Source organism: Agelaius phoeniceus, chromosome 6 (assembly GCF_051311805.1).
Source record: "Agelaius phoeniceus isolate bAgePho1 chromosome 6, bAgePho1.hap1, whole genome shotgun sequence".
Lineage (NCBI taxonomy): Eukaryota > Metazoa > Chordata > Aves > Passeriformes > Icteridae > Agelaius > Agelaius phoeniceus.
Genome location: NC_135270.1, coordinates 42,210,768 through 42,237,801, shown reverse-complemented (window position 1 = coordinate 42,237,801; position 27,034 = coordinate 42,210,768). Strand labels below are relative to the sequence as shown.

The following is a 27,034-nucleotide window of genomic DNA, read 5'->3' as shown; positions in this document are numbered from 1 at the left end:
TCCCCTAGCTCCTTTGTTACTTCAGCTTTCAGTCTGGAGGATTTAGAAACATCTCTTGATTACCAGATACTCATTAAATTGTCTACAGAAAAGTGTTTGCCCTTCACAGCTCCTCACAGCTGCTTTGCCCCTCAGCTTTATCATACTACAGAGGTTCTATTTACATGTCCTGAGAGAAGCACTTGCTGGTCAAAATGAGGAATGATGGCTGTAGCAGGAGTCATCTTTTCTCACCTATCTCATTTCAAGTTTGGTAGGACAAGTGCTGCAGAGGTTCAATTCTCTGTTCTAGTCCCTTGGAACACTTTTATAAACTAATTGATGGGCAGGAGCAATCATAAACCAAGCTGATCCAAAGGATAGATGATTCTGCCAAGTTAAAGATGTTTCATTGCATTTTAAGACCACCAAAGAGAAACAGTGCTACAGTACTTTATTATGATGCACTCACGATACATCCTTGTGCTTGGCTTGGGTGTACGGCCAAGGGGAAAACTAAGGAAAACAGTGGGGATGCAGGGAAGTGATGCAAAATTTCACATTAGTTCTTCCCATCTCTGGAAGTTCCACCCCCACTCTGCCACTCCCCTTACCCCTTCTCTAACTTTTGTGCATGGGCTGCAGCAGAAACACTGATCATGAGGTGCACTATGAAGGCCTTGCAGCAGGCTTTGTTGCCTCTGCCAGGGAAGTGGCTCTTCCCTGTTTCAGGTGAATAGGGAGAATATTGTAGTTTGGCTGCTGAAGTCCTGTCACTGCTTTTAGTAGTCCTTGATTATCAACAGCAGTTTTAAGCTTAGCAGAGCTACTCATTGTTATACAGGTGATATCAGTTACCCAGTGGAGCCTCTGTAGTAACACACGCACACACACACACACACACACACACACACACACACACACACACGTCATTACTGTTTAAGGAGTATCTGCCACCATCCTAGCTTCAATATGAGCCCTGACTGCAGAGTAAGAGAAGCAAGGTTCACACCTGCTCTTTTTCATGAAGGCTACAAGAAATGTGTAAGATACCATCCTTTAGGAATTGGAAAGCAAATTATCCCTCTCTGGAAAGGGTCATGTGGCTTGGGCTATAGAAATGGTGACTGTCTGGAACACAAGTTCTTTGAGGAGCAGCTGAGGTTGTTCTAGGCTGCAGAAAAGAAGACTCAGGGAAGACTTATCACTCTCTACAACTACCTGAAAGGAGGTTGTAGGCAAGTAGGAATTGGCCTCCTAACCCAGGCAGCCAGTGACAGGACAAGAGGACATAGTCTCAAGCTGTGCCAGGGCAGGTTTAGGTTGGACATTAGAAGGAATTTCTTCACAGAAAGGGTGATTATATACTGGAATGGACTGCACGGGGAGGCAGTAGAGTCACCATCCTTGGAGCTGTCTAAGGAAGGACTGGCTGTGTAGTGCCCATGTCTAGTTGACATGCTGAAGTTCGGTCATTGGCTGTTCTCGACGATCTCAGGGGTCTTTTCCAAACAAATTCTGTGATTCTACAGAGGCTGATTTGGTACGAGGCAAGGCTGGTCCCGGCTTCGGAAGGCCTGAGCAGCGGGCCCTACTGCCCTGACCTCCTCCGGGCTTGGCAGGGCTGGCGTCGGCCGGGCCCCTAACGGGAACGGCCGCGCCCCGGGCGCTCCCACCGCGGGCAGGGCGGGTCCGGCCGGGCCCCTCCGCAGCTGTGGGGCCGGGCCGGGCCGGGGGATGCCGGGGCCACCCCCGCTGCGCCGCGCTGCTTAAATTGCGGCCCCGGCATGGCCCGGCCCGCTCACCAGGGGCCATGCTGCGCGCCCGCCGCTGGGGCCGGCCGGGGCCCGGGGGCAGTGCCCGGCGAGGCGGCCTCGCTTTCTACGTGTTGTGGGCTCTGCGGGAGCCGCCGCGGCGGCTCGGCAGGTGCGGCCCGGCCCCGCCCCGGAGCTGTGCGGATGCGGCCGGGCCCTGTCGGGGTTGGGCTCCCCCGCGGGCCGGGCACCCCTATGCCCTGCCTTGGCCCGCTCTGGAAACGCCGCTGCCCGCGTCGCTGAGCTGCTCCAGCCCCTGGCGGCTCTCCCTTCCCACCGGTTATCTCCTTCCCTGCATCCTTGCATGGTTTCATCTTTAAATGACACAAGCCCTCTCCTTTCACCCTTCCCTGGCATAAAAGTGTTTTCAGAAGTTTTCATATACTTTTTCACCTTTTATTTTAATCGTCGGTTACTATTTCTCGGTTTTCTTCCCTCCCCTTTGCAGCCATTCCAGCCAGATGGGTTTCCAGGCTTGGCTGCCCCTGCCATTGCCAAAGCAGCTGGTGGTGTTCGGGCTGGGCGACTGGAGCTGTTACTCTGCGGACACGAGCATCGCCGTGGATGTGCTGGTGTCCCCAGGCATTGCCCCACAGCGGGTCGGCACGCTGGAGCCCACCCGCAGGTCACAGCAGGAGCTGCCAGGGTGTCAGGAGGGGCATCCTAGAAAAGCTTTCTGATCTCTGGTGCTGCCTGGTTCTGCTGCTGTTACCCAAATCCTGCTGGTCCTCCACCATGGTGTTTTTCTCTAGTGGTGGTTCCTTCTGGCTGCTTTCAGGGCTGGATCTTTTTTGGCTTTGGGCTGTTATCATCTAGTATGGGAGCAGGAATTTTGTCCTGGTCAGTGTCACTTGTGGGCTGAAAAGCCATGGTCCCTTGTGCAGGTCTCTGGTGTGGGAAGGTGATTGGAGAACAGATCTTTTCATGGCCTCGTTGAAAGAGATGGACAAAGGCAACCCTGTGAGGCTTGTTCTGACTGTCAATGGACAGGTAAAAGAACTGACACTCCTCTCTTCCTGTCCCGGGTCCCAAATGTCACTTCTCAGCCCCAGAATCTCCTTTTTTGCTCTCTTTTTCCTTCTCTGCTACTCCAAAGTAGAGGTGACAAACTTGAATCTGTTAATGCATGTCTGTGCTGAGCCTGAAAGCTCTGTGATGCTCCGGACCTATCCTCTGAACACAGTTTTGCCAGAACACCTTGTGTGTGGCAGGAGACGGGCAGCCAACAGCTGTTTACTTCCAGTCTCACTCTCTCCTGAGTCTTTGGCACTTAAATAGTTGTTTTACCTTGAGCTGAAGCCACTGGATTTAGTATCTTACAGTGCCTGGCTTTTCTTTTACTTGTTTGTTTTGTTGGTGTGGGAGATGAAAGGCAGGTTATTCATTGCAGGGAATCTGTCCCTTGCAAGACATGATTTTGGTCAACCTTTCTGTGGATGGAGGATAACGTGCTAAGGGTTCTGTTGCTGTTTCTGTTGCAGCTGCTCCGAGGTGTCTCCAGCAGTACACCTGTCCATCCCTTCCTTGTACCAGAGACCAGCCAGTCACCAGTGCTTCCAGGAGATGATACGACCCTTGGTCAGGACCTGGAGGATCCTACTGAGGTATGGGTATTTTGGAGTCACCTTGTTATTTCACTTTTTTCTTAGTATCTTCTCCCTCACCAGGAGCAATTCAGTTCATGTCTAGCTGAAACATTTGCTGCCATTTTTTTGGTGGAGATATGGATAAGCAAGTTCTGGAGCCAAAGTTTCTCTTGTGCTGAAGAAAGATATATTTTCCATTGACATGCCTTTTTAAATGTTGAATGTAGTAATCCTTGGTGGGATGGTCAACCAGCCCCTTCATTCCTAGTACAGATAGGCTTTTTGCCCTTCCACGTTTTAGCTGTGCCCAGCAGCCAGCAGTCTGAAAGCACACAGCAGCAGATAGCTGCACTGCTCAGCATCTGTTTGGCAGCTAATACTGATGGCATGTTCACCCTTAAAGCTCAATGGGAAGATGAGGCTAAACATAGCTACCACATCTCTGGCCCAGTAAGATGCAATTCACAGTAGCCTCAGGTATCTTTCTTTGGGGCTGATTTGGCTGGGGCTCATGTCACAGGTTAAGAGTCAGAGCTCAGAGGTGGCTGCCAGAGCATCCAGGCCTGTGAAGAAGGACATCCGGCCACCACTGAGGACCGTGGTGGTACCCTGTGCTCTGAAGCCACCAGCTGGAAAGGTGGAATCCAATGAGGCCTGGAAGAAGAGTCCTGACCAAGGACCACCAAGAGTCCACTCCAAAAAGCCCAGAAAGGTTTTATTTGAACCCACAGCATCTGAGAGAGATCTTGATGAAGAAGGTAATTCTGGTAGCTTCCAACTTTATTTTACAGATCTTGTCTGAATGATCTATGCTGTGGGCTGCACCTTCCCATTCAATTTCTCTATGTACCTCCAAGGCATGATGGGCTTGTATGTCTGGCTTTGAAATACTGAGAATGCACTTTATTTATTTAGCTGCTCAATGAGTTTTTGCCTGCTGGGAAAAAGCTAGAAATAGAACATGGGGTATAACATCTTAGTGCCACCACTTCTTACTCTGACATAATGCCTATCTTTTCATACAAGTAAAAGTGTTTTATAAACTAAGGCAAATATTGATAACCTTGTTTTACAACGGAGTAAATTGAGGCACAAGAAAGTTACCTTCTGTAACCTCTACATTAGTGTGTTTGTATTCCTGCTAATAGCATACCACTTGGTCTATGGAAGACACTGGTTATTATTATAGTATAGAGAATATGAAAAGGAATATATATATGTATATGTAATTAGTGTAATTGTTCTGGCTTTTGAGTAGTGAGAAGGTCACTGCCAAAGGGTTTGGAAACAAAACCTTAGGCTTCTGGAGTGGGAATTCCAAGTCAACTCCAGAGTGTGACCAAGTTTATGTGTAGAGGTTTGGCAATAACTTAGTGGTTCCCAGAAGAAATGACTTATTAGGACTTGCCTTGCTTGTTGTAAAGGCAAATATAGCTTCATCATAAAGTTTTTTCTGCTGCAGGCAGTGTGAGAAGGGGGGAAATGAACTTCTATCAGAGGGGTAAAATGCAATGGTGACAGTATTTGGCAGTCAGAGGAAGTGTGCCCTACTCTTACCTATTTTCTTCTGATGAGACTTAATTCATGATGCTTGGTCTTGCAACTTGTTTGTTGCAGTGAGGTAGCTTTGTGCTGGAGGTTGGAGGAAGGAAGGTCAAAGGGCTCTTACACAGTGGAGCTGAGCACTTTTCACAGTATCTCTGCTGGATGCATTATGGGGCCATCTCTGTGTTCCCTCTGCAGATCTGGCGGTGAAGGAGTTGGAAGGTGAGGATTTGGTTCCTAGACCCTGGTTTGTCTTATCAGTCACTCAGTGATGATATTTCTTCCCTTCAATATCAGAAGCCTCCCATGCTTCATCCTGTATCTCCCCAGTGATCAAGAATAACAAGTAGGTCATGTGTATATACTGTTCCTCTTCATGTAATTGCCATCAGTGCTTCCAGTACTGTCAGGCTCTCAAATATGTTTCTTTAGCCCCTCTGAATCTCAGGCACACCTCTGGGTACATAGCTCTTTGAGGAAAAAAGGTAAGATATGAAATAGACTTTGATTTTAAAAGTATTTTTTTAGCTTGCTCAGCCAACTGCAGGGTACTGGGAGGGGAAGGGAGGAGGAACAGAGCAGTACAAGGAATACCTCTGGAAACAGCTCCAGGCTTCTGATTGTTCTGTCTTAGGCACTGATGAGCTGTCCCTGGGTAGCCCTCCCTCTACGAGGAGTAGTGCAGGGTGGGGTAGCACAACTCACAACAAGTGAGATACCCACTTCTGGAGGTGGGGTAGTAAATGGGGGACATCCTGTCTGAAGTGGCAGCCTGAATGCATCCTACATCCAGCTGCTCCTTGCTCCTGAGGTCTCTCTAAGTACAGCAATTACTCCCCCAAGCCAAGTGAAAATATTCCTCAGGGAGGTATGTCTTTCTCCTCTGCAGGGAGCAGGGGCCCTTGTCTTACCATTTCCCCCCTGTGAGCATTCAGGTGGCTTGTTCTCCCCAGCAGGGAAGGGAGGGAGCTGAGGGTGTCCTGTCTCACTGCTCACAGGCCTGTGCTCTTCCCTCCCCAGGCAGTCCGAGCCCTCGGTGGTGCCATGCCATGTGCCTCAGTGACCTGGGGACAGCTGTTCTCATTGGTGGAGAAGGTGTCAATCAACAGTCCTGCAGGGATGCTCTTTGGAAGCTGGAAATTGGTGGGGACTTTAGAGGACTTTAGACTTTGTGAAAAGCAATGGGGACAGTGGGACTCAAGGATAGCTCATGCAGATGGGAGGGGGTACTTGGGGATCTGTGCATATAGAGGGGACAGCAAAGGCATCACATCTGGCATGTCACCAGGCTGAGCTGACAGCATAGAGTGCCTTATGAGATTCTGGGATTATACTTGAGAGCACTCTAGGAGATAAGGTAGAAGTTCTGGAAAGAGTTGGAATTTTAAGGGGTAAAAGCAACAGTGCAGTTTGCAGTCTGTGTGTGGTGACTGGTGGGAAAGCGTGAGATACAATTCCAGTGCCTTGTGTCTTTCTGCACTGGTCTTCTCTTTCACCTTGCCATTCCCCATCATTCCTTACAGAAACCATTCTGTATGAGTTCCCTCTAGCTCTGAATCAAAGGAGAGGAGGAGGCAAAGGGAGCAAGGTTTTGAGCAAAGATTTTATGGCATATTCTTTAAATCTAGAGCAATCAAGGACATTTTTGAACTCCCACACCATGTGTCTGCTGTTGCTCCCACAGACAGTGATTTATGGCTTCCAGTGGGTCTCCAGCTACAAAATGCCATGCCATCATGCTTGCATGGTCACACAGCCACCTATGACCCTGACACCAAGCGGATCTACATCTTTGGGGGCATAAGGGAGGACAAAGACTACAGCAGCATTTACATTCTGGACACAGTCACCTGGAAATGGCTCTTTGTGGCTGTGAGTACTGCATCTCTTCCAACACAAAAGTGCAGGAGGAGCGGCAGGTTCTGCCTGAATGTGGCAGTCCATATGCACGTGTCCTTAGTCCAGTGGTGTTGGTCCACTGTTGGTGCAGGCTGTCTGAGATGCATAGCTGGGTTTGACAGCTATTAGGAGGCTCTGTTGAAAAGCCACATGCTGAACAGAAACCAGGAGCTGTGCCTACAATGAATGAAGCAATGGGAAAAAATGGCTGCTGCAGAGGGCTTTGCCTGACCAAGCTCAGTGGTGGGAGGTACTGTACAAGCAGTGGAGGGAAATGGCCTCTCATTTTATATGGTGTAATTGAGGGCAGCACCAGATGCTGAGGTGCAGAGCCAGTCTTCTCAAATCAGGAACTGCCCTGAGTACAGCAGAATTCTGAGCCCTTGTCAGCATGGGACTATCTGTCTCTTTCCTGGTAAAGCACAAAATGACTTTTACAGAGTAAGCCTGGATGAGATCTTTCTGTTCCCTGAGATCTTCTGAGGAAGGTGTGGGAGGCTGACTTCCTTTTCTTATCAGAGCATTCTGGTGCAAAGAATGCAAAGAATGTACTGTCTGCCTGTGCAGCAAGATCTGACAGGGGAGCCAATAAAGTGAAAACTGAGACTTGTCCAACTCATTGCATGATGTGAGCCCTTTCCTATGGGTCATGCAGTAAATAATGCACTTCTTGTAACAAATAATATTGAAATCTTTCTAGGCTAAAGGGAGGATACCAGCGCTCACCTACCACAGTGCAACTATCTACAACAAGGAGCTCTTTGTTTTTGGAGGAACTTTCCCCAGAAAGGCATCACTGGCAGTTGCACCCTGCAGCAATATGCTCTATGTCTTCAATCCAGAGCATGAAATTTGGTATCAGCCCATTTCAGAAGGGGAGAAGCCTCTTCCTAGGCTTGGGTGAGAGTGCTTTAATTCCAGCTATCCAAAATAGTGCAGGAAACCTCTGCTTATCTTCCCTCCCACACCAGTGTGATTTCTTAAATATTAGGTGATTCCTCTCCACCATGTATTCTTTAAGATAGGGCTGTGTTTAGAGCACTGGGAATTTCAGTACGTCCTGTTGTGAATCCTGATGGGATTTTGTCCCAGGTGTAGACTGAAGCTGTGGCAGCCCAGTAGAAGAAGCCAAGGCTAAAATGGAAGTTTTGGGAACTTGCTGAAGATGTTTTATTAATTTGTTTGCTCTCTGCTCAGGCATTCAGCTACTCTATTGAAAAACAAGCTGGTGATTTTTGGGGGTCAGAGGACTTCTGTCTACCTCAGTGACATGCACATTCTGGATCTGGGTAAGAAAGTCTGTGCCTCGAAAAGGTCTGTTCCAAGACAGGGACTTGGGAGTGAGGTGGCTCAATGGGAAAATAGCAAGAGCATTATACAAACTCCTGACTAGGCAATGGAGATGAAAAACTAGGGGTTAAAAAAAAACCCTTTCTGGGGCAATAAGGGAGGGAAAGAAGGAAAAACAATGGCTTTTTAGGAAGAAGTTGGGTAACAGATAAGGCAGAGGCATTGTTGATGTGGCAGAGTATCTAAGTTTTTGTCTAGTTATGAGGCTGAGGTTTTTGGACATTTCACCTGCCTTTTCTCTGTCTGTCAGGTTTCATGGAGTACACATCAGTCCCCCTCCTGGCAGGACAGCCTTCTGCACGTAGGTAAGATTCTCTTGCAGACCCAGGAGCTATCTTCTGTCATTTCTCTTTGAAGCCAGGTTTAAACAGTACTTGTGATCAGACCCAGCTGCATATCTCTGTTCCACTAGTCAAAATACAGTGGATCTTCTCTCCACTGTGGGGCCAGGAGTTCCTCTGCCATTGGTGCCTGTATGGTGTGCAGGGATATTCCATAGTCTCCCTGGAAATCTGTCTTTCAGGCTAGGGTAAGATTTCTGCTGTGTGCTAGTAAACTGTATGGCCTGCTGTTTGGTCTTCACAGTGCCTGGACAGGTGTTGTGCCACACAGAGGAAGAAACTCCTGTACCAGGACTATGTTGTTCCTAAAGGGACAGAATTGCTCACTAGAACAATGATCTAAATCAGTGCAGAACCCAGCTACCCTGCTATCTCACCCCACAGAGCAAAGCATAGGAGTTTTAATAGCTCCTTCTGAGATAATGAATTGCTATTCAGGCCTGATTGTGGCCTGACCTGCAGAGGCAAACATCTCTTTTAGGGTTATTCTGCAAGTCAGGGCAGAGAGAAGCAGAAGTCAACTTTCTTCCTGCAGCTTAAGCCCCCAACCTCCTAATCAAGTCTGCCAATCCCTGCCTGTTGCTGACTGAGGCCATCCCAGCAGGTTTTGTTGCAGTCACCTATTGACTTTGCTTTGGTCACAGCTTTCATGCAGCTCTGGCTGTGTCGGACCAGAAGGTTCTGATCAGTGGAGGCTGCAATGCCAAAGGAGCCTTGCAAGATGCCTTTGTCTTCCACTTAGGTGAGTGACTCTCCTGCCCGGTTTTGATAGTTCTGGGGCTGCAGTGGTGTTTCTGAACACCTAGTCTAGTTCATGTGTCTCATCCCTTGCACTAGGAATGGGCTTGTCGGTATTGATATCTCCTTTCCACTTCAGACACTCTTTCATGGAGCACAGTGATCCACCACGACCTCTGCTCTGTTCCCCGAGCTGGCCACACATTGCTTGACCTGACTCCTCCCCACTTGATGGATATGGACAAGGAGAACAAAGACGAGCAGAAGCTGCACACGGTGTTGGTCTTTGGGGGCTCCAACTGTGCTGGGACCTTTTATAACAGCACCCTCAAGATCCAGCTGGACCTAGGATAATGCATGATTCACAGAATGAGCCTGAACAGCAAGGCTCTTCACCAGCCTAGATACAGACATGGATGGCAATAAATGAGTCTAAGCAACTTGGCAGTCCAGGTATCTGTATGTAGGTGAATGGCACCTTGGTACAAGAGACTGTGGGTTTGTAAGGTCTGAAGGCCATGGGTATTGTTTTCCTAGGGTACTTGTATACAGTATCTGGGCTCAGGTGCCAAAACATTCAGTGGGATCTGAGCTGACTCTGCACAAGAACACAGACAAAGGTTATGGGTTCCTTTCTTCCCCTACAGGTTTTTTGCTGGAATTCCCAGGGTGCTTTCAGCTTTGTGGGTGACTTAGGTGTTTGGTTTCATTTGGGATGAGTGAAATGGTATTTACTGCTGCTATTTTACAGTAAAAGTACAGGCATGGTTCTGGTTTGGAGGGAATCTGGGATGGGATTTCCTTGGGCAACAGTCTGCAGCTGAAGGCTAGGAAACCACCTAGAGCAGTATCTGAGGATGAGAAAAAGAAGAGAACATAATTTTCATTGTAGGGAAGAGAGCTGGTTGTGCCTTGCTGTCTAAGGCACCATCACCTAGCTTTGCTCTAGGTAGACCTTTTATAAAATCCATGTGACTGCTCTTATTATTGCAAGGGGTGACAGAGCTGCCAACTTGGCTCTTTCAAGACCCCAACAAGAGTTAAGCTATCTTCCATCAGAGACTAGATCTGATTGTTTATATCCATGGAGCTGATGACTGTCCTGTGGCTCTGAGGCAGCTCCAAGGGTAAGCACACTGTACACTGATTCCCTGATGCTCTTTCTGTAGATGGTAGAAAGAAGTAGCCCCTGTGGGGAACACAGAATTGACTCAATGCCTCACAGTTGTTTGTGGTCACATTCCCCAACCCAAAGCCATACAGAGGGAACTTCTGATCATTATGGATACTTCTGCTTTAATCTGCTTCATGGAGATAGATTGCATAGAAAAAACTAGTAGCTGCACGTATTCCAGCACAGGCATAGCTCCTGTAAGTCATCCACACTATTTCCAGGTCCTCTGTCCTTCCCACCCAGACAAAAGGGAAGGCACTGGCACTAAAGTCATACTCAACCTGTAGGTGTTGCCTTCTTTATCATGGCAGCTTTGCAGATTTTATGAGTAGAAAGGCTTCAAGCTCGCAGCTCTGCAGGAGTATCTGGCTGCCGGGAAGGGTGGCTTATTTTGAAGGCCTCCAACTCCAAGAGAGCTTTATTTATTCTGGTTATTGTGGGATATGGACCCATGTCCACTTTGAATCTGTAAAAGGAAAAGAATTTGTGAAGTACTGAGTTGGAGAGGCAGTGCAGCAGTGAGCAGAAGTGCAGAGCACTGTGATAGGCCTGCCTAGTATGGGAGAATCTCACAGGCATTTACACTAACAGAAAAGGTTCATCCTTGTAGGTTTACAAACAAATGCTAGAGAGATTAATCAGTGCCCGGAGAAGTTGTAAAGTCTCCCTCTCTAGAGATACTCAAAACCAAGCTGGATGCAATCCTGTGCCACTTCCTCTAGCAGGGAAATTGGACTGGGTGACCTCCAGAATTCCCTTCCAACCCCAATGATTCTGTCATTGTGTGATTTTCACTAGATTTTTATGTAATGTGCAGCACAAGGTAGGAAGACCCTGCTTTTCCTGGGAATCATGCAGCCTACTTGTATGGGTTTAAGGCCTTAAATAAAGTCTGATTTTTCTCTTCCTTCTGTGTACAGTGTAAGAATAAAGCAAACGGGGACAGAGAACATGGAGTGTGGGCAACCTCAGCTTTTCTAAGGCGATAGATCAGGTTTTCCCAGGGGCCTCTAAAAGGAGACCACAATTCATTACTTCCAAAAGAGACAGTATTTATGAAGTAGGAAAATTTGTAGAGAGAAGAAACATAAGTGGATAGGGCAGGCAGGAGGGATACTTTCTAACAGGCATAAGGAGCAGCAGAAGGTAAGCTCTACCTTAAGCCCAGCATAAGTAGGTGTGTTGAAGAATATCTCATACTTAGCCTTAATTACCTTTCAGCATTGGCAACTTGAGGCACTAAACACAGATCAGCCATGGAAACCTGCAAATATTGCAGAGAAAAGAGGTTAGAATAACTCAGAGCCTGTCCCCTCACACTTCCCAGTGGTGGCAGACTTTAAGACCAGGACAGAAATTATTTTGTCAGCCAGTACAGAGGAGTTGTCATGATGATCTAATTATTTAATTCAGCATTAGTACTACAACAACAGTACAAGAAAAAGAACTTCATTGCAGTTACTAGGAGAAGGCATAAGCTTTTAGGGAGCTTTATATTTACCAGCTGATCATTATGACCTCAAGGACACTGTGCTTCTATGGCAACTGCCTCTAAGCCAACACATCTGCTGGCAAGCTGCAGAGGGAGGTGATGGAGGGAGAGGGGTGTTTGCGTGGCTGGAAAAAGTTAAATAAATTTTGCTTGTTTGCACTGCAGGAGTATAAAGCAGATCCTGCCAATGTCAAGACTTGATATGTGATAGGGCCTCCGTACACAGGCTCAGAGACTTGCAATCTGAAAGGAAGACTTAATGGCAGTGCTGCTGGCTGCCTGTCTGCACAGAGAGAGGCAGCTGCTCCCACCCTGCTCCCCAGGTCACAAAGCCCTGGGTGCCTCTCAAAGCACATGTTATTCTCCAACATTAGATCTTGTAAGTAGCCTTTGCCTACCAAGGGCTCCATAAGGCTGCTACTATACAATTCTCTGCATCCCAGAATAATGCTGGAGCCTTCCTTTTTTCTAAGGCTTTTATAGGAAAGATCTTTTACCTGGCAGCAGAACTAATAAATGGAAAAGACCTGAGATACCTCTAGTTTGGTAAGGGGCAGAACAGCTTTTATGTGAGCTCTGAGAAATCTGTCCATTGTCCAGAAATCTGTCCAGTTAAAACTGGATGATCAGAGCAGAAAAATACAAGCTGGTTAAAGGTTCCATAGAACACAGCTAAGAACTGAACCCAGTTTCTTGAGCCAAGCTTTGTCCATATGTCAGGACATGTTGAAGACCAAATCCCATAAAGATGAAATGATAGATCATCTTTTTCCACATCGTCTAGATCCTAAATACAGCTGCAGAATCTGGCCACCAGCAGGTTATAGGCAGGGACAAGTAAACATCTCCATAACTCTCTGCCAGTCAGTAATGGCCTAAGTAGCATCCATGCAGCTGTTCTTTATGGTGAAGGCACTGCATGTAATTCTAGGCACTGGATGGGGTTGTGCTCTTGTCTCCTCAACTAATTTTCTTTCCTCATTTAGGGGAAGGTAGTGGGCTTTTCAGTCCTGCAGTAGCACACAGGGCTCTCTCAGATACTTACTTCATTCCCCACACAGTAGCGTCCAGCAGTGTTCTGCAGAATCTGCTCCAGTGCTGTCAAGAGAGGTGGTACACTGGAATGAGGCATTGGAAAGTCAATTGAAAGGGACACCAAACACTTTCTAGACTGGGAATTAGGTACAAGGGCATCTTAACCCTGAGCAGAATATGAAAAAGGAGTATTTTGGGAGAAACTAGAAGGAACAGAAATCTTACTATAGTTATGGGAGTCTTTAGGGTTCTTCAGCTTTTTTGGACCCAGGGTGATTTCAGCTGCTTTAGACAATGCACTTGAAATACTATGAGGTTAATGTAGAAATACATGATTGGGGAGGGGAAAAATGCAAAGGTTCAGTCAGTTTGTGTCTGTCACGAAGTGAAGATGGGCCTGTCATTGTGGCACATGGGGAGGGAGGATTTTGAGGGAACCAAAAGCACTTTATTTCTCTCAAAAAGGCAAAGAAATACTCTGCTACTTGCTAAACTCTGTGGGAGTTTGCTATTAGGTGTCCAATTACAAAAGCCTATCTATCTATGTATATGAAGAACTTTAGAAGTGCTGTGAGCCCTGGTGCTTCAGAATGAATCAACTGCTGCAATGTGCAGGATAGCACCAGGCTTCCCCTCTTCCATGTGCAGCAGTGGAAGTGTTCTGTGCACATCTTTCCTCTGAGATTCTGGGGAGCTACCAGTCCTGGACAAGAGACTCTGGGCAGGGAGAGCACTGTGTCTGCCAGCAAGGCAGGACCCTAGCACAGCAGCCTAGGAATATCTGTGGTTCTACTTGAAAAAGGCAAGTAGAATGCCAGTGGTGCAGCATTTTGTAAGGTCAGGCAAAATACTGATCATTTTGGATGTGGGATGTACCTTGAAAGCCAGACGTGATACAGTTCTGAGCCCATTCCATTTTTTTATCCCCCATTTGTTTCAGGACACTCAGGTTCTGTGAAGGCAAAGCAATCTCTAGGTTAGATAACTACTGCTGGCTGGATCTTACCCACTGTGTCATCCAGTGGAGGAGAGGGGAGATGACGAGTTGCCAAGGCTGGACCCCTGAGTTCAGGGGTTGCCTGAACTCAGTTGCCAAGGCTGGCCTGAGTTCACTTGGTTGGGTCAGCCCTGACCTCACCTGCACCAAATAACGCACCCTGCTGTATCCTTCTCTTGGCGCTACCCTTCTGTAACAGTTGCCAGGGTATCCCTTTGCCTCTTCCTTTTCAGCTGCTCAATTCTCTTCTTCCTAAAACATCCTACACTCAGCAGTAAAACCATATGGATTCAGCTCTTCCTGGAAAGAACCCTAGGATGCTCTAGTATTTGCTGTGTTGGAAATACTGTATTGGTGCCATTGGTATCTAGATCAGGCAGAGGTTAAGCAGATTTTATCTCCTACCACACCAGTCTGAAGTTCTGCCACCCGGTTGGCTGGCAACAATTTAAGGAGACTGAGAATTTCAAAGATAGAAATTCTTTCTGATTTTCTCACTTGCATGGATCTGACATGGCAGTACCTGGAGTGGCTGAATGCCAGAGGCAATGTGATCAGCGATCATTCTGGCTTGGGCTCTCTTCTTTGGATCTTGGGGCAGAAGCCTGGGGTTAGGATGTGTCTCTTCAAGGTAATTAATTATAGCTAGCTGTAATGAACAAAGAGATAATGGGAGGTTATTGCAGAGCCAAGGAAAACTTCACATCCTGGACACCTGGGAAAGGGGAACCGATCCAAGACAATACAACAGCTTTTGAATGCAGTTTGTTACCAACCCAAAGAACAGAATAACCCCTCTGACATCTGCCTGTGACCTTGTCATTTGGTCCAGCTGTAATTTCAGGCAAACCATGGAACAGCCATCAAAATCAGATTACAAACTGCTTAGTGAAAGGTGGAGAATTGAACTTAAATCCTTGACAGTAGTTTCCCATCCGGGAATATGTGCTATTTCTGTTCCCAAGTGGGACCATAAATGCCAGCTCTTTTCCCATGTATAGATGAGAGCTCTGGGGAAAAAGATGGGACAAAGCCATCCCATCCAGATTGGGCAGCAGGCTGGAGTGAAAGGTTAACAGGGATGTGGCTCATAACTCACCGACTGAGAAAGGATGATGCCATCAATTTTCAAGGCTGGGACTTGCTGCATTGGATTCAGTGCCTTGAATTCAGCAGAAAACTGTGGAAACAAACCTGAAATTACTCTACAGCAATGAGAAATTCTTCTTCCTTGTTTTCTTCTCCCAGAACCCAGTCACCAAATTTGTTTTCCTTCTTCTTTTTTCTCTCTACCTTAATATTAATCTTTGCAGTAAATTATGCTGTACTATTAGCCTACTAAGCTCTCACTAGGGCTCAGGGATCACTGCATCCTGGCCCAGACTGCACTATCTCTTGATAAAGCACCACTGCAATGCCCAGTGGTACTGCATCAGTGCCACCATTACTGTCCCAGTTGTCCAACTCTGCCTTAGCCCATACCAACCCATTGAGCCCATGGTACCACGAGGTGCACAACTCCCTCCTATGGACCCCCTCGTAAGGCCTCAGTGAAGATCTCTTTTGGCAAGCCACCTCTTCCTTTTGCAGGCCCTTTTCAACCCCCTGCAATATAATTTAGCATTTTTTGTACATCCCTGCCTCCACACATCTTCTGTTGCTAATTGAATCAGGCTGAGTCTGTTTAAAGTGTGGGGCAGCTTCTCTGAAGTCTGTGCTCGAGATATATTTAGTTGTATCATGGTAAGCAAAAGATCTTCAGCCTTATGGATTCAGTCACAAATGTTTGAGAGAGGAAAAAGCCTCTAGTCTCCTGTAGTCATATTCTCCTCCTGTGTCACATGGCAGGGAATACTGGCTGAAAGCAACTATTAATTACAAAGAAGTGGTGAGGAATTCAGTAACTTTGCCTGTGAACTTTCTAGTGCTAATCTCAAGTCTCCTCATGATCCCCAAGTTCAGTACCCTGGAGAGAGCAGTGGTATTTTTATCCTTACCTGCTGTCCTCCATCCTTAATGAGGTTCACTGGGACCAGGTCATAGGAAATTCCTTTCAGAGCCAGTGCTAGGGAGAGCAGAGTGTACAGCTTCAGACAGCTACACTGGGACCAGTTTCATTGGTAATGGGTTCAGAAAAATGTTAGCATCTACATTTGGAAAAATGACCCTCTCCCTCAAGGAGGGTGGCCTGAGTCCACTGAGGAGACAGTGCTCCGGCACACGAAGGACCAAAGTACTAAAGACCAGTACTGCCAAAACCTCTGCATTTTTCAAAATAAGCTTTGCAACTTTTTGCAGCACAGCCCTTCCTGATTCAGCTTATAGAGGGCAGGACCATGTGCTCAGCTTTAAAACCTTTCTGTCTCAGTACAAGTAGGGACCATTCCCAGCCCTGCTTAGCTCTCATGATCTGGGCAGGCCAGAGTCTGAGGTAGTATCATGAAGCCCTCTTATCTGTTCCCCTCTATTCCACCTGCTCCAGGTAAGATGCTCTCTTCCCCACCCTCCCCACAGGGAGATGCCTCACTGTTCCAGGCTCATGTTTGCTGACCTCTCTGTTAATAAGTAATTGATTAATTGGGTTAGTGAAGGGGAGAATGCTGCAATACTGAGACAAAAAAAGAGAGATGAACACCGAATCTTACCGATTCGCACTCTCCAAGAACAGGAACTTCGGAAATAGCTGTAAAGTATTGGCTGAGAAGAGAAAGATAAAAGGTTATATGCTGGGAGCACCAGGGTATTGAATGTAAGGAAAAGAATGCATGAGCAGAAGGCATTTCAGGAACTCTAAGGGGAGAGCAATGTTTGGAGGAGAGGGCTCCTTTCTGAAAGTAACTGTTCCTGATTTGGGCATACAGGTAGCATCACTGTCTCTCATAATAGCCTTCTCATTATCCAGTTGCACATGATGTTTCCAGCAATGCAGAAATGACCTTGAAATTAGTCCCTATAAAGCTTCCCTCTTTGTCCCTATCCAATATTGCTAACTTCTGTCCCATCTTAGATTTCTGAAACAATTTCTGTACTGATTGTGCCAAGCACCTGGGTATTTCTATGATATGAAATAGCTTTTGCAGCCATGCAGGGAAAAGCCAGATTTCTTTCCAAGCAATAAGAGCTTCTGCTGTTTGAGCTGAAAGCCATGAAGACAGACAATTCATCTCTACCTGAACTATGAGACTAAGGCAGCCTTCCCAGATGCTTCCACCCTGTCCAAACTCTCACCTTTTCAGATGCCATGGTAAGTGTGTGCAGTTGCCTCCACGAAATAAAAACGTCTGTGTTTTCCCTTTTAACTCAGCTGGCATGGGGGAAGGCTTCTCTCTTAAAACCAATAAGGACTTTGCCCCCCAGTCTGTGCCCAGGACACAAAAACCAGCCAATTAGATTCAATCCTGAGTCACTGCAGTCACCCTCTCCCAGCCCTGATATCAAAACCATTAACGAGATTTAAGCTTGGAAGTGCATGTGGGAACCATTCTTATTTCCATGGCTTTTCATCCAGAAATAAATAAGGTGTCTGGAGAGCCTCACAAGCTGTCACCAGTTGCCAATGCAGAAATCTAACCCTGGAGAACAAAAAATTAAAACCAAAGCTGCATGCAGAATTTATTTTTCACTAGGGAATGATTGCTAGCTCTGGGAATGGGCTGCCTTTGCAGGAAGATTCCATGGTGTGCTCCTGTAGCTCCCCTCCCACCAGTATTGGCCAGTACAGGGGATTTTCTACATTCCAGATATGGGAGAAGCTGCTACTCTGCCCTCAGACCAACTCCATGTAAAATAAAAGACTGCACATTTTTTTTGTGTCAGAGCTTTTTCTTTCCGCACAGGAAATTGGTACCCCTGTATGTCTCTAAATAAACCTGTAATCATGTCTCTCCTTGCTTACACAGATCCCATGGCATGCCATAGATCTCTCTGTGTCTCTACCCACCCAAAATGCATGGAAGTTTTTCCAGAGATTTAGCAGCAAGACAAAAGAATGCACAGATATGCTCAATTATAGTCTGTCAACAGAAAACCAGAGACACTGGTGATCTCCGTGCTCCAGTCCTCTTTGTAAAGTTCATGCTTCTCTTACAGTTTAGATTGGCTCAAATAACTTCAAATGAGGTATGTCTTTGACTAAATTACTCAGATTTATAAGTGAGGAGGAAAGAGATGGAAAGTACTGGTAACACTTAAGTGGATAAAATATTTACTGATTTTCTTAAATTCTCCTGGGATCAGGGCATTAGAAATATCAGCTATGTTCATTTTTCAAATGTCTAGCCTGGTGAGTTTCAGGGAAAGAAACAGAAACTATGGCTTCAAAAGAGAAAATAGAGCAGTCATGAGATACTAATTTTACTTGCATTTCCTGAGGACCTTGCTAATGATGTTTTGGCTCAGAAATTCATGTCCTTCACTATGTCTATTTTGGACTCTGGCCTCTCAGCCAGCAGAGACATTTCTCCTGATTCTCTCTGCAGTTCTTTTTTGGTTTTAGAGCCTATGCTATCATTTGGAATAAACTGTGCTATGCTAATTGCCTTGCTCTATAATTTCAAGGCCCTGGGGGATTTCACCAAAAAGAACATGGAAACCAACCCAACGTTCAGCTGGGAACTGTCTCCAGAGGCTGGGGCATGGAGTGATCTCTTGAGTTGATGCTGTTTTGCTCCTAGCAGCAGGGCGGATCACAGGCAAAAATAATCAGCTAAGTAAAGACTACAGACAACAGAAATGTTTTCTCCTTAGTGGACAGATCCCAGAGCGACACTGTCAGCATTTCCTCTGAGGAAATGCTGAGTATGGTCCAGGGAAGTCTCAGGAAAGAATTTCCTGCATTTACAACTTTGTGGGATAAAATCCCCAAACCCTGCAGTTTAGCCTGGTTGGAGCTGGGATGATGCAGGAGGACAGGGTTTGCTTGATGTCTACTGAGAGTTCTGGTTTGGTTCTGTTTTCATTTCTGGCAATCAGTGAGGAAAGTTTGGGCTTAAATACCAGTCCAGAGTAAAAATTTGGAAAACACACTTCCCTGTTGTGAAAGACAGAAGAAACGCCCCTAACTTTATATGTTGACCTCTTAGGTTTTCTGTCTTCTTCAGAGTAGTACGGTCTACTCTGCACATCACCTCTTTCCAGGGGGATAAATGGGATGCACTTGGAAAGGCCAAATCTCTCACCTTTCCTGAGACCCACCAAGCCCAGCAGCCTGCACACATACACTGCTCCTTGGGGGCTGCTGCAGGGGACACCTCGGTGCCCGAAAGGCACAGCTTGTACCCTGCTGGGTTCAAATGGAAAGCAGAAAGAACAGATTTGCTCCTAAATTCTAAGTATCTCTTCAGCAGGCATTGGTGTGAACAGTGCACGCCAATAAAATATGCTAAGTAAGGAGCACGGCTAAAAGCATCAGCACACTGAAGCATTTTATTTAGCACGAGGTTAAATTCCTTACTTTCCACTGCGACAGAGACACGGGTGCAGGCCGGGGCAGCGGGGGCGCGCTCCTCCCGGGACCCGCCATCCCGGCCTTCCGGCGGTACCACAAGCCACAGCCGGCGACGAGGCCGAACCGAGCGAGGCCCGCGCAGGCCGAAGGCGGAGAGCCGCCGCCCCAAGCCCCGCTCCCACCGGCCGTGGCGCCGCCATCGCCCCCCGCTCCCCTCCCGCCCGCGGGGAGAGCGCGGAGCCAGCGCCGCGTACCTTGGCGGCGGCGGCGGCGCTCATCGCCGTCCCGGCCTGCGCTCAGAGCTCGGCGGCTGCCGGCACCGCATGGCCGGGACTGCATCCCCCGGCGTGCCCCGCGCCCGCCGCACTCCGGCCCAGCATGCGCCGCGCCCGGCGCGGTGCAGCGCGCGGCGGGTGCCCGCGGATGCCGCCGCGGCAGCGGGAGCCCCGCCGGGGGCCGGGGGCGCCGCCGCGTCCCGCCCCTCCCGCCGCCACCCGCCCGGCCGCCCTGGCCCTCGTCACCCTCCTCAGCTTCGCCTCCCGCTTCCACCGCCTGCGGGAGCCGCCGCACGTATGGTACGGGACGGGCGGGGCTGGGGCGTGAGCCTCTCCGGCCGGGCGCTGCCCGGGCCCCGCGATGCGGGTGGGTGCGTGTCCCTTCTGCCGGCCACAGCGGCCGGGACCGCACCCCCGCTCCGCGCCCCTTCCCCGCCCGGGGTGGCGGGGATCCCTGTTTATCCCCGGCAGGTGGGGGACGGGACATGGCAGTGAGGGCCACAGGGCAGGGCTGCGCTCTCCGGCCAGCCCGGCCCGGCCCCCGCGCCCTCCACGCTGCTCTGGGGCCGTGCTGCAGGAGGGCACCGGGTCCCGGGGAGGGCGTCTTGGGGATCTTTGTGCAGCAAGCAGACTTTTTAACCTCGCTAAGGTCAATTTGGAAGCAAAAGGGCAAACCGGAGGTTTTGCAGTGATAATATAAAACTCCTTAAAAAAAGGACCTTTCCTACAATGGCTGCAGTGCTGTCCATGGTTTCCCATCGTCTCATATGGAATGTATGAAAGTATCCCTCTATACTATAAAAAGCATAAGTAAAAAGATCTTCCTGGATTTTTTTTTAAACTCCCTTCAGCATTGTAGCAGATTGGTTATTGTGGTTTGTGTTTTGTTGGTGTGTTTTTTCCAGTTGGGATGAAACTCATTTTGGAAAGATGGGAAGTTACTACATTAATCGGACCTTCTTCTTTGATGTCCATCCCCCTTTGGGGAAGGTAAAGTGCTTTTCTGTTGCATGTTTCAGAAGCCACAGGAGTGGGCCAATAAAAGTCTGCCTCTGCCTTCTGGCCAAAGGATGTGGTGAACAACATAGTCCTTCCTAACTGTTGTTGTTGACACCACAGCAATTTGCATTCTGTGTCCAGAGCCTCAACTTGCAACTTTTTGTTCTCACAAAAAATGCTTCGAATATAAGAAAACCAAACAGTATTGTATGTTGTGGTTTTGAAAGGCTTGACACAAAAAAATCAATGTGACACTTGGGGGGCATATGTAATAGAAGCCTACATTTTAAAGGAAGCAAACAGTTCCTGATAACTTGTGAGCAAATGAGATGCCTGCCACAAATGACCCTGAGAGCATTGATTCCTGTTCTGTAAATGAACTTGTTTTAGCAACAGTGTGTAGTGTGGATAAAGGTGCATCCTCCTGCCTTGTCAAAGTTGTCTTCCTTTCAGACTGAGTCTCCTGAAACTAAAGGGATAGGGAGCTATGGGGGACTCAACAGGATTCTCTCTGCTCAGCTCCACACTTGCTATTTTCCTTGAGCTTGCAGTCAGCCTTATAGTCTGTTGCAAAAACAATTCTGATCTTGCCTTAAGACAAAGAGCAGTATGGAAGTAAATGATTTCTGTAAATAAACTCTTTTTTGGATGATGTGTCTGAATTATTTGTCCTCTGAATCAATGGGCCTTCTATAGAAATCTTACCTGCTGCTAGCCTGGATACTTTTTCCTCCAGTGTGATTTTCCTGACCATTTTTTTCACGTTTTCTCTTCAGATGCTGATTGGACTTGCTGGCTACCTTAGTGGATATGATGGTACATTTCCTTTCCAAAAGCCAGGGGATCGATATGAGCAGCACAACTACGTAGGGATGAGAGGGGTAAGGCTCTGCAGGCTCCTGTCAAGCTGGTTAGCTGTCCTGTGCCTTTCAGTACAGTGTTCCATCATAAGAACAGCTCTCCTTGATCAGGTCAGAGGTCTGTTTAGCCTTGTACCTTGTCTTTAAGCTCCTTTGAAAAGTGTTAATGGTTCTATTGTGAATAAGTCTTAATGTGTCTGTGAGAGGCCAGGTAAGAAATTAAGGTGAAAATTGAGGGCAGCTCCTCCTGCTAATTAGTGAGACTACACTGCTGCATGGGATGGATACCTTGCCTTGTCTGCAAAGCAAACATTGCTGAGTTTAAACTTCTCTCACTCCATTGTGCCTGGCTAATCTCCTGGGGAGCCAAGGTTATTAAAAAGCCAGGATCATCCACTGTCACCTGCACTTTGCCACCACTGGTGACACTAAGCTGAGTACGCTGATGGAGCCTAGGACAGCAGGGCAGAATTCAGAGTTGTATTTGATCTGAAACCCTGGCTCTGCTGCTTTTTAGGAAGATGAAGAGCCACATAACTGACAGCACATAAGTCAAAAGGAGAAACAGTCACCAATTGCTACTACATAGAAAGAAAACTAAAAACTGGGAAGGCATGTTTTCTTAGTTTAGTTTCCAGAAGTTCATGGTTTTACATTTCCTTGAGCTAAAGGTGGGAGAGGTGCTAGAAACAGACATTAAAGATAATAAATTCTACTGTGGTCTTGCTTTCTTTTGTTTTGATTTCTTCTCTTTCTCCTCCAACTATCCTTGGTCTCATTTGTATAGGAGAGGGGAATCTGGTCTGCTAAAGATATAAGGTGCACGTGTATTTTGTTCTTAACTTTCATAATCTAGTACCTTGTTAAAAAAAGACTGTAATGGATATGTAGTGTACCTACTTGATGCATCCATTTATAAATATCTGGTGTAGTCTAGCAAGAGTGTGACTGACTGTTGTTACTGACACCACTGGAGAGCAGGGTAAGCCTCTGTCCTCTGAGCAGTGTCTTTGTTCAGTTGGCTTTTGTCCGATGTTCTTTGAGACTCGGTTCAGCTGCTGCAGCACCTCCTGTTGTTGTAGGTATGGAAGATGAAGGAAAGGAAACGGAGCTCTTGTCCAACATGGGTGGGGTTATAACTTCTGCTATGATCTTTTCCTGCAGTTTTGTGCATTTCTTGGCTCCTGCCTGGTTCCTTTTGCCTACCTCACGGTGTTGGAACTGTCAAAGTCACTGCCAGCAGCCTTACTCACGGCTTTCATCCTTATTTTTGGTAGGTGTTCCTGCTGCAGCAAAATTGAGTATCTTAATTGTTCAGATAATTTAATTTCTGCATTACCATGTGTTACCTAACTAGGGGATATTTGGGTTATTGAGAGACTTTCTCAAAAGCAAAGTAATTCCACTTTTTTAAATGTATATATGTAAGAGGCTTCTTACTTGGTGGTCCCCTTAAGAACTTCACAGTCTTGTTTAGTTCATAAGTACTTCTGTTATTTGCACAACCACAGAACTGGGTTAGATTGCACCTTAATTTTAAAAATTTTTATAAGGTGGGTGGTCAGGAATGATTTTACCCACTAGTGAAATATTGATGTTTCCTGTATGAATTATAGAGATCTTTAACAGCCCCTGCATTACTTTAGAAGAGTTCACAATAAGAAATTAATAAAGTTCCTTGTTGAATTGAGCCAAGTGGAGAAATTGACCTTGCAAATGAAGTTACCAAAATAGGAGTTTTGTAAGGTCACGCAGGTATTGAGAAATGGAGACTTTAAATATCAAAGCCATATTCATTTTTTATAGGTACCATCTGAAAGATGACTTCTCCTCTGGCATCCTCTGGCACTATGGTGATGCCTTAGGTAGATAATTGCTGGCTGTAATCCTCTCCATCTGAATATGTTATCAGCACTTTCCAAATGGTGTTTCACAGATACTGCTGCACTGCCTTTTGTTCTTGTATTTGTTTTTATTTTTGTTTTGTTGGGTTTTTTTCCTTTGTTATTCAGGTAGAAGATGAAATGTTACGATCTCCTTCTGTTTCTAAAATTTCCCGCTCTCTTCTTGTCTTGACTACACTGAGGAAGCTGAATTCCCACAATCTTAGGTTCACTTTGGAACTGCAAGTCTTTCTGACATTGCTGTGTGTCTCTTTGCAGATACAGGCTGTATTACATTGTCCCAATATATTCTGCTGGATCCCATTCTAATGTTCTTTCTCATGGGAGCTGTTCTGAGTATGGTGAAATGTAACAGCTGTGCAGACAGGTAAGATAAAGATGATAATTTTGTTAAACTATAGGTATTTAACTTTCACACAGTTAAAGTAATATCTGCCATTGGTGGTGTGTGAGTGGCTGAAATGAGATTATTTCAGGAAATTTGAAGCAGAAAATGACTGTTGGTAGCAGAGAGAAATTTTTACTCTGAGGATCTGTGTAGTTAGGGAGAAGGTATTGTGCCTGTAGTACACAAATTTACCTGTGACTGTAAGCACCTTTAAAAATCCTGCTGTCTGAGGTAAATAGTGTAATTTGTGTGGTTTAGAAAAATGGCTACAAAAACTTAGAGGAAAATATAGCCAGGATGATTCTGAATAAAGTAGTCAAGTTGCTAAGGATATTTGCTATAGAACCATTCAGAAAGGGTGGTGGTTTATAGGTATTGGGATCTGTCAGAGGGCTTCTTTGTGGCTGGGCTGCACAGAATAGTTTCCTTGAAATGCATTCCAAATTCAAAGACATAAAAAGCTGAAATTCTGTGTTATATATGAACAGTTTTTATTTCATGAAACATTCAAGAACTGATCACATCCATCTTAGTGTGTCTGCAGTTCGTGTGGCTGAAATGCAGCCTGCAGCATCATGTACAGCTGTCCAAGGCCATCCTTATCTACAGCACATTCCCCAGGGAATGCAAGCACTAAATTACAGGGCAGTTCTTGATCAGCTCTGTGTGCCTTGACCTGAATTTATTTTTCATATCTTAGAACTAATCCTGTTGTCAAAGTAGTTGATATTCTAAAAATTAAAAGCCGACTCTAGCTCTCATGTTGCTAAGCAGGTCATGGGGATTTTGTCTAGTTGAAATAAAAGCATCAAGGCATTAGGAATCAGAAGGAAAAAGGTTTTAAATTCTGCTGTCATTTTTTCTCATCTCTTTTCTGTGGTTCAGTTTTATGTCAGTTTATAATTTGTTTGCTTTTTGGTGCAGTTTTTGTTTGGAGAGATGTTTTCTGCTAAGGCTTTCTTGCTTTAGTGCAGGTGGCTGCTCTTTGCCTCTTGTTCTTCCCCATGTCTAAATTTCTGAGAGAAGTTTTCAGTTTACGGAGCAAAGTTCTTGTTTCTGTTTTCAGAACTTCAGTATAGTCAGACTTTCTTCACACTAGTATTTTAGCTTATACCTGCTATCTGTGTTTCCATCCTCAAATGGGAGATCTAGGGTTGCCCCTGGCTTAAGTGTACCTGAAGCCTGTATCAAGGCTTCACAAGCCTGCATCTGAAACCAGTATCCTTGTGTGATTCTAAACTAAATGAAAAACTTGTTTTTCCACTTCTTATGGGTTCCTGAGAAGATGGACTGTAATTTTGTGGGGTAATTGATCTGTTATTTATTTTTATGATCACAGGCTGCCCATTCATGTAGCTGTCATTGTATTTACTGACTTGTCCTACTGGTCCTGCAGGCCATTTTCTGCCTCCTGGTGGTTCTGGCTGAGTCTGACTGGTGTGAGCCTTGCTGGAGCAATGGGGGTAAAATTTGTTGGCCTTTTTGTTGTCCTCTTGGTTGGCTTGAACACAATCTATGACCTATGGGACTTGCTGGGGAATCTCAGCCTGTCACTGGTGAGTTTCAAAGGCTTTTCTTTACTTTAAGTGTTTCTTTGTTTTGTTTGCTTTGTAATTCTCCTAGTGTTTGACAACCCTGCAAATACCCAAACAGAGATACTGTGTCTGCAGCAGAGAGGGGCGTCTGATGTGGTGATGAAAAAAGGAGATTAAGGTTATAAAGAAAAAATTATTGCCACACTTTTGAAAAAACCAAACACACTTATATTAGCAGGACATTATAGTATACAAACACAGCAAAAAGATTGTTACTTTTTCCTGAGAGAAACTGTTACCATTCCAGTTGGCTACATTTTCAGTCTAAGCTGAGAATGCTCATTGGGAATGGCTTTACAGTGGCCCAAAGCAAGATGCTGCCCAGCACTGTTACCTGACCTTCCAAGGAGTATGTGCTCCCTGGCAGACAGGTGTGTCTTGCAGCACTTAGTTTGCATAAGCAGCGTGAGCTCAGGCTCTGCTTCCTGAGAGTAAGGGGGCAGAGGCTGCAGAGCAGGAGCATCACGAGTCATAGAAATGCTCTGCAACCTGCAGTATCCATAGCCAGTTTAGAGAATGAAGACAGCCATAGCCTGCTTGATTTCACACACCTTTAGTTCTTCTAAGCTTTAAAGAAATTGCTAGTGGGTTTGAGTGTCCTGGTCTAATATATTGCATTTTGTGTTTGCCAAGTGTGAAATCTGCCATTTGGAGAAACGCCTTGATGTACCATTTGCTGTCTTGCAACCGGCAGGAAGACAAATTCTTCAGTCATATCTTTTAAAAGGTGTTCAGTTCTCCTCTTGTCTCAGCCTCTTTTGAAGCTTGAAAATTCTATTTTTTTCACTTACTGTTTTTGTCTCATTTGTCCTATAAACACTGGGAGCATGGGGGAACATTTTCTAGTCCTCCTGTGTGATTTGTTTTCTTTGATTAATGTGAACAATATGGGCTGCAAAGATTCAGTGTTCCAACTCCAGAGAAACACTTCTTGAGCAAAGTCAGTTAATTGCATTTGAAATAGAACAAATCCATCATGTCTAAGCTTTGTGCCAGCAGACAGCTGCACAGTGATTTCATTTGTGCTGCTGGCAGCAAAGGCAGCAAACCCCCGAGTGTTAGAATATGTAAAAAAATTTACTCCAGAAGGTAGATGCATTCTGAATAGCTATTTGGCAACCTCTTGAGGAGAGGAAAAAAAAAGGTGAGGATTAATCTCCTGAAAGCCTGAATAACTTACCTCTGCATTTGTTAGGGAGCTTCTCATGATTATTTACATGCAGTTTTCTGGGGACTAAGTTGATTTCTAGAATTCTCAGCTTGTGTTGATCCATTGTTCTGGTTTGCTCACTGATGTCTTTCACATGCACTTTCTTTACTTCAATGCAAAGACTTTGCACTGAAGTCTTTGAAGTTTAAGAAAACCATTTCATGAAAATTGGAGCATATTGAGGCTTTTCTAAGTAGGGAACTGGAGGGTAGTTCATGTGCCTCTCCACTGCCTATATTTGGTTATGTACTATCAATCAGCATTAGTTTCTCAGTGTCCAGTGATTATTAAGTGTTCTGCTGAAGTACTTGAACTGAACAGCTCTTTCCTTTGTTGACTTCACTGAGTTTTGCTATGTGTTCAGCTTTTTCCATTCCTTCTGAATTAATTGGTTCTGGTAGTAAAGG

At 46.1% G+C, this 27,034-nt stretch overlaps 2 protein-coding genes across 8 annotated transcripts in view; one reads left to right on the top strand and one right to left on the bottom strand.

The window, feature by feature from the left end:
• Nucleotides 1-6,508: 6,508 nt before the first annotated feature.
• Nucleotides 6,509-19,738, bottom strand: GSTZ1 (glutathione S-transferase zeta 1). 3 transcript variants are annotated; one of them, XR_013182857.1, is made up of 10 exons: nucleotides 19,403-19,574; nucleotides 16,596-16,647; nucleotides 15,948-16,015; nucleotides 15,050-15,130; nucleotides 14,474-14,599; nucleotides 13,830-13,905; nucleotides 12,964-13,016; nucleotides 11,641-11,690; nucleotides 10,708-10,892; nucleotides 6,509-10,103 (listed from the first exon to the last, which is right to left on the bottom strand). XR_013182857.1 is itself a non-coding variant. In XM_054635304.2 (9 exons), the coding sequence occupies exons 1-9, from the start codon at nucleotides 19,672-19,674 to the stop codon at nucleotides 10,766-10,768; spliced, it is 657 nt and encodes a 218-aa protein (XP_054491279.1). In that variant the 5' UTR covers nucleotides 19,675-19,738; the 3' UTR covers nucleotides 6,509-10,765. The 3 variants fall into 3 exon arrangements, 2 of the variants coding, with proteins under 2 accessions (XP_054491279.1, XP_077036643.1); XM_054635304.2 differs by lacking the exon at nucleotides 19,403-19,574 and adding an exon at nucleotides 19,651-19,738 and having other exon boundaries at nucleotides 6,509-10,892; XM_077180528.1 differs by having other exon boundaries at nucleotides 6,509-10,892; nucleotides 19,403-19,571.
• POMT2 (protein O-mannosyltransferase 2) overlaps nucleotides 19,657-27,034 on the top strand; it is a 27,751-nt gene continuing 20,373 nt past the window's right edge. For 3 of the 5 annotated variants that reach the window (XR_013182856.1, XR_013182855.1, XM_077180526.1), the window contains exons 1-6: nucleotides 19,657-20,042; nucleotides 20,577-20,661; nucleotides 21,447-21,551; nucleotides 22,695-22,803; nucleotides 23,693-23,801; nucleotides 25,219-25,378. Coding sequence is in view for 3 of the 5 variants with exons in the window: in XM_077180526.1 (XP_077036641.1) it covers nucleotides 19,720-20,042; nucleotides 20,577-20,661; nucleotides 21,447-21,551; nucleotides 22,695-22,803; nucleotides 23,693-23,801; nucleotides 25,219-25,378 (891 nt within the window). In the remaining 2 variants the exon portion in view is untranslated. The remainder of the gene's footprint in view (nucleotides 20,043-20,576; nucleotides 20,662-21,446; nucleotides 21,552-22,694; nucleotides 22,804-23,692; nucleotides 23,802-25,218; nucleotides 25,379-27,034) is intronic. The other 2 variants (XM_054635271.2, XM_077180527.1) reach the window with 1 other exon arrangement.

Coding starts and splice junctions, on each gene's coding strand:
- GSTZ1 (XM_077180528.1), bottom strand. CDS start 19,471: ATGGCGGGTCCCGGGAGGAGCGCGCCCCCGCTGCCCCGGCCTGCACCC. Junction 16,016..16,595: donor TTCTTGGAGAGTGCGAATCG/GTAAGATTCGGT, acceptor TGCTCTCCCTAG/CACTGGCTCTGAAAGGAATT. Junction 13,906..14,473: donor CTGGCATTCAGCCACTCCAG/GTACTGCCATGT, acceptor TTGCCTTCACAG/AACCTGAGTGTCCTGAAACA.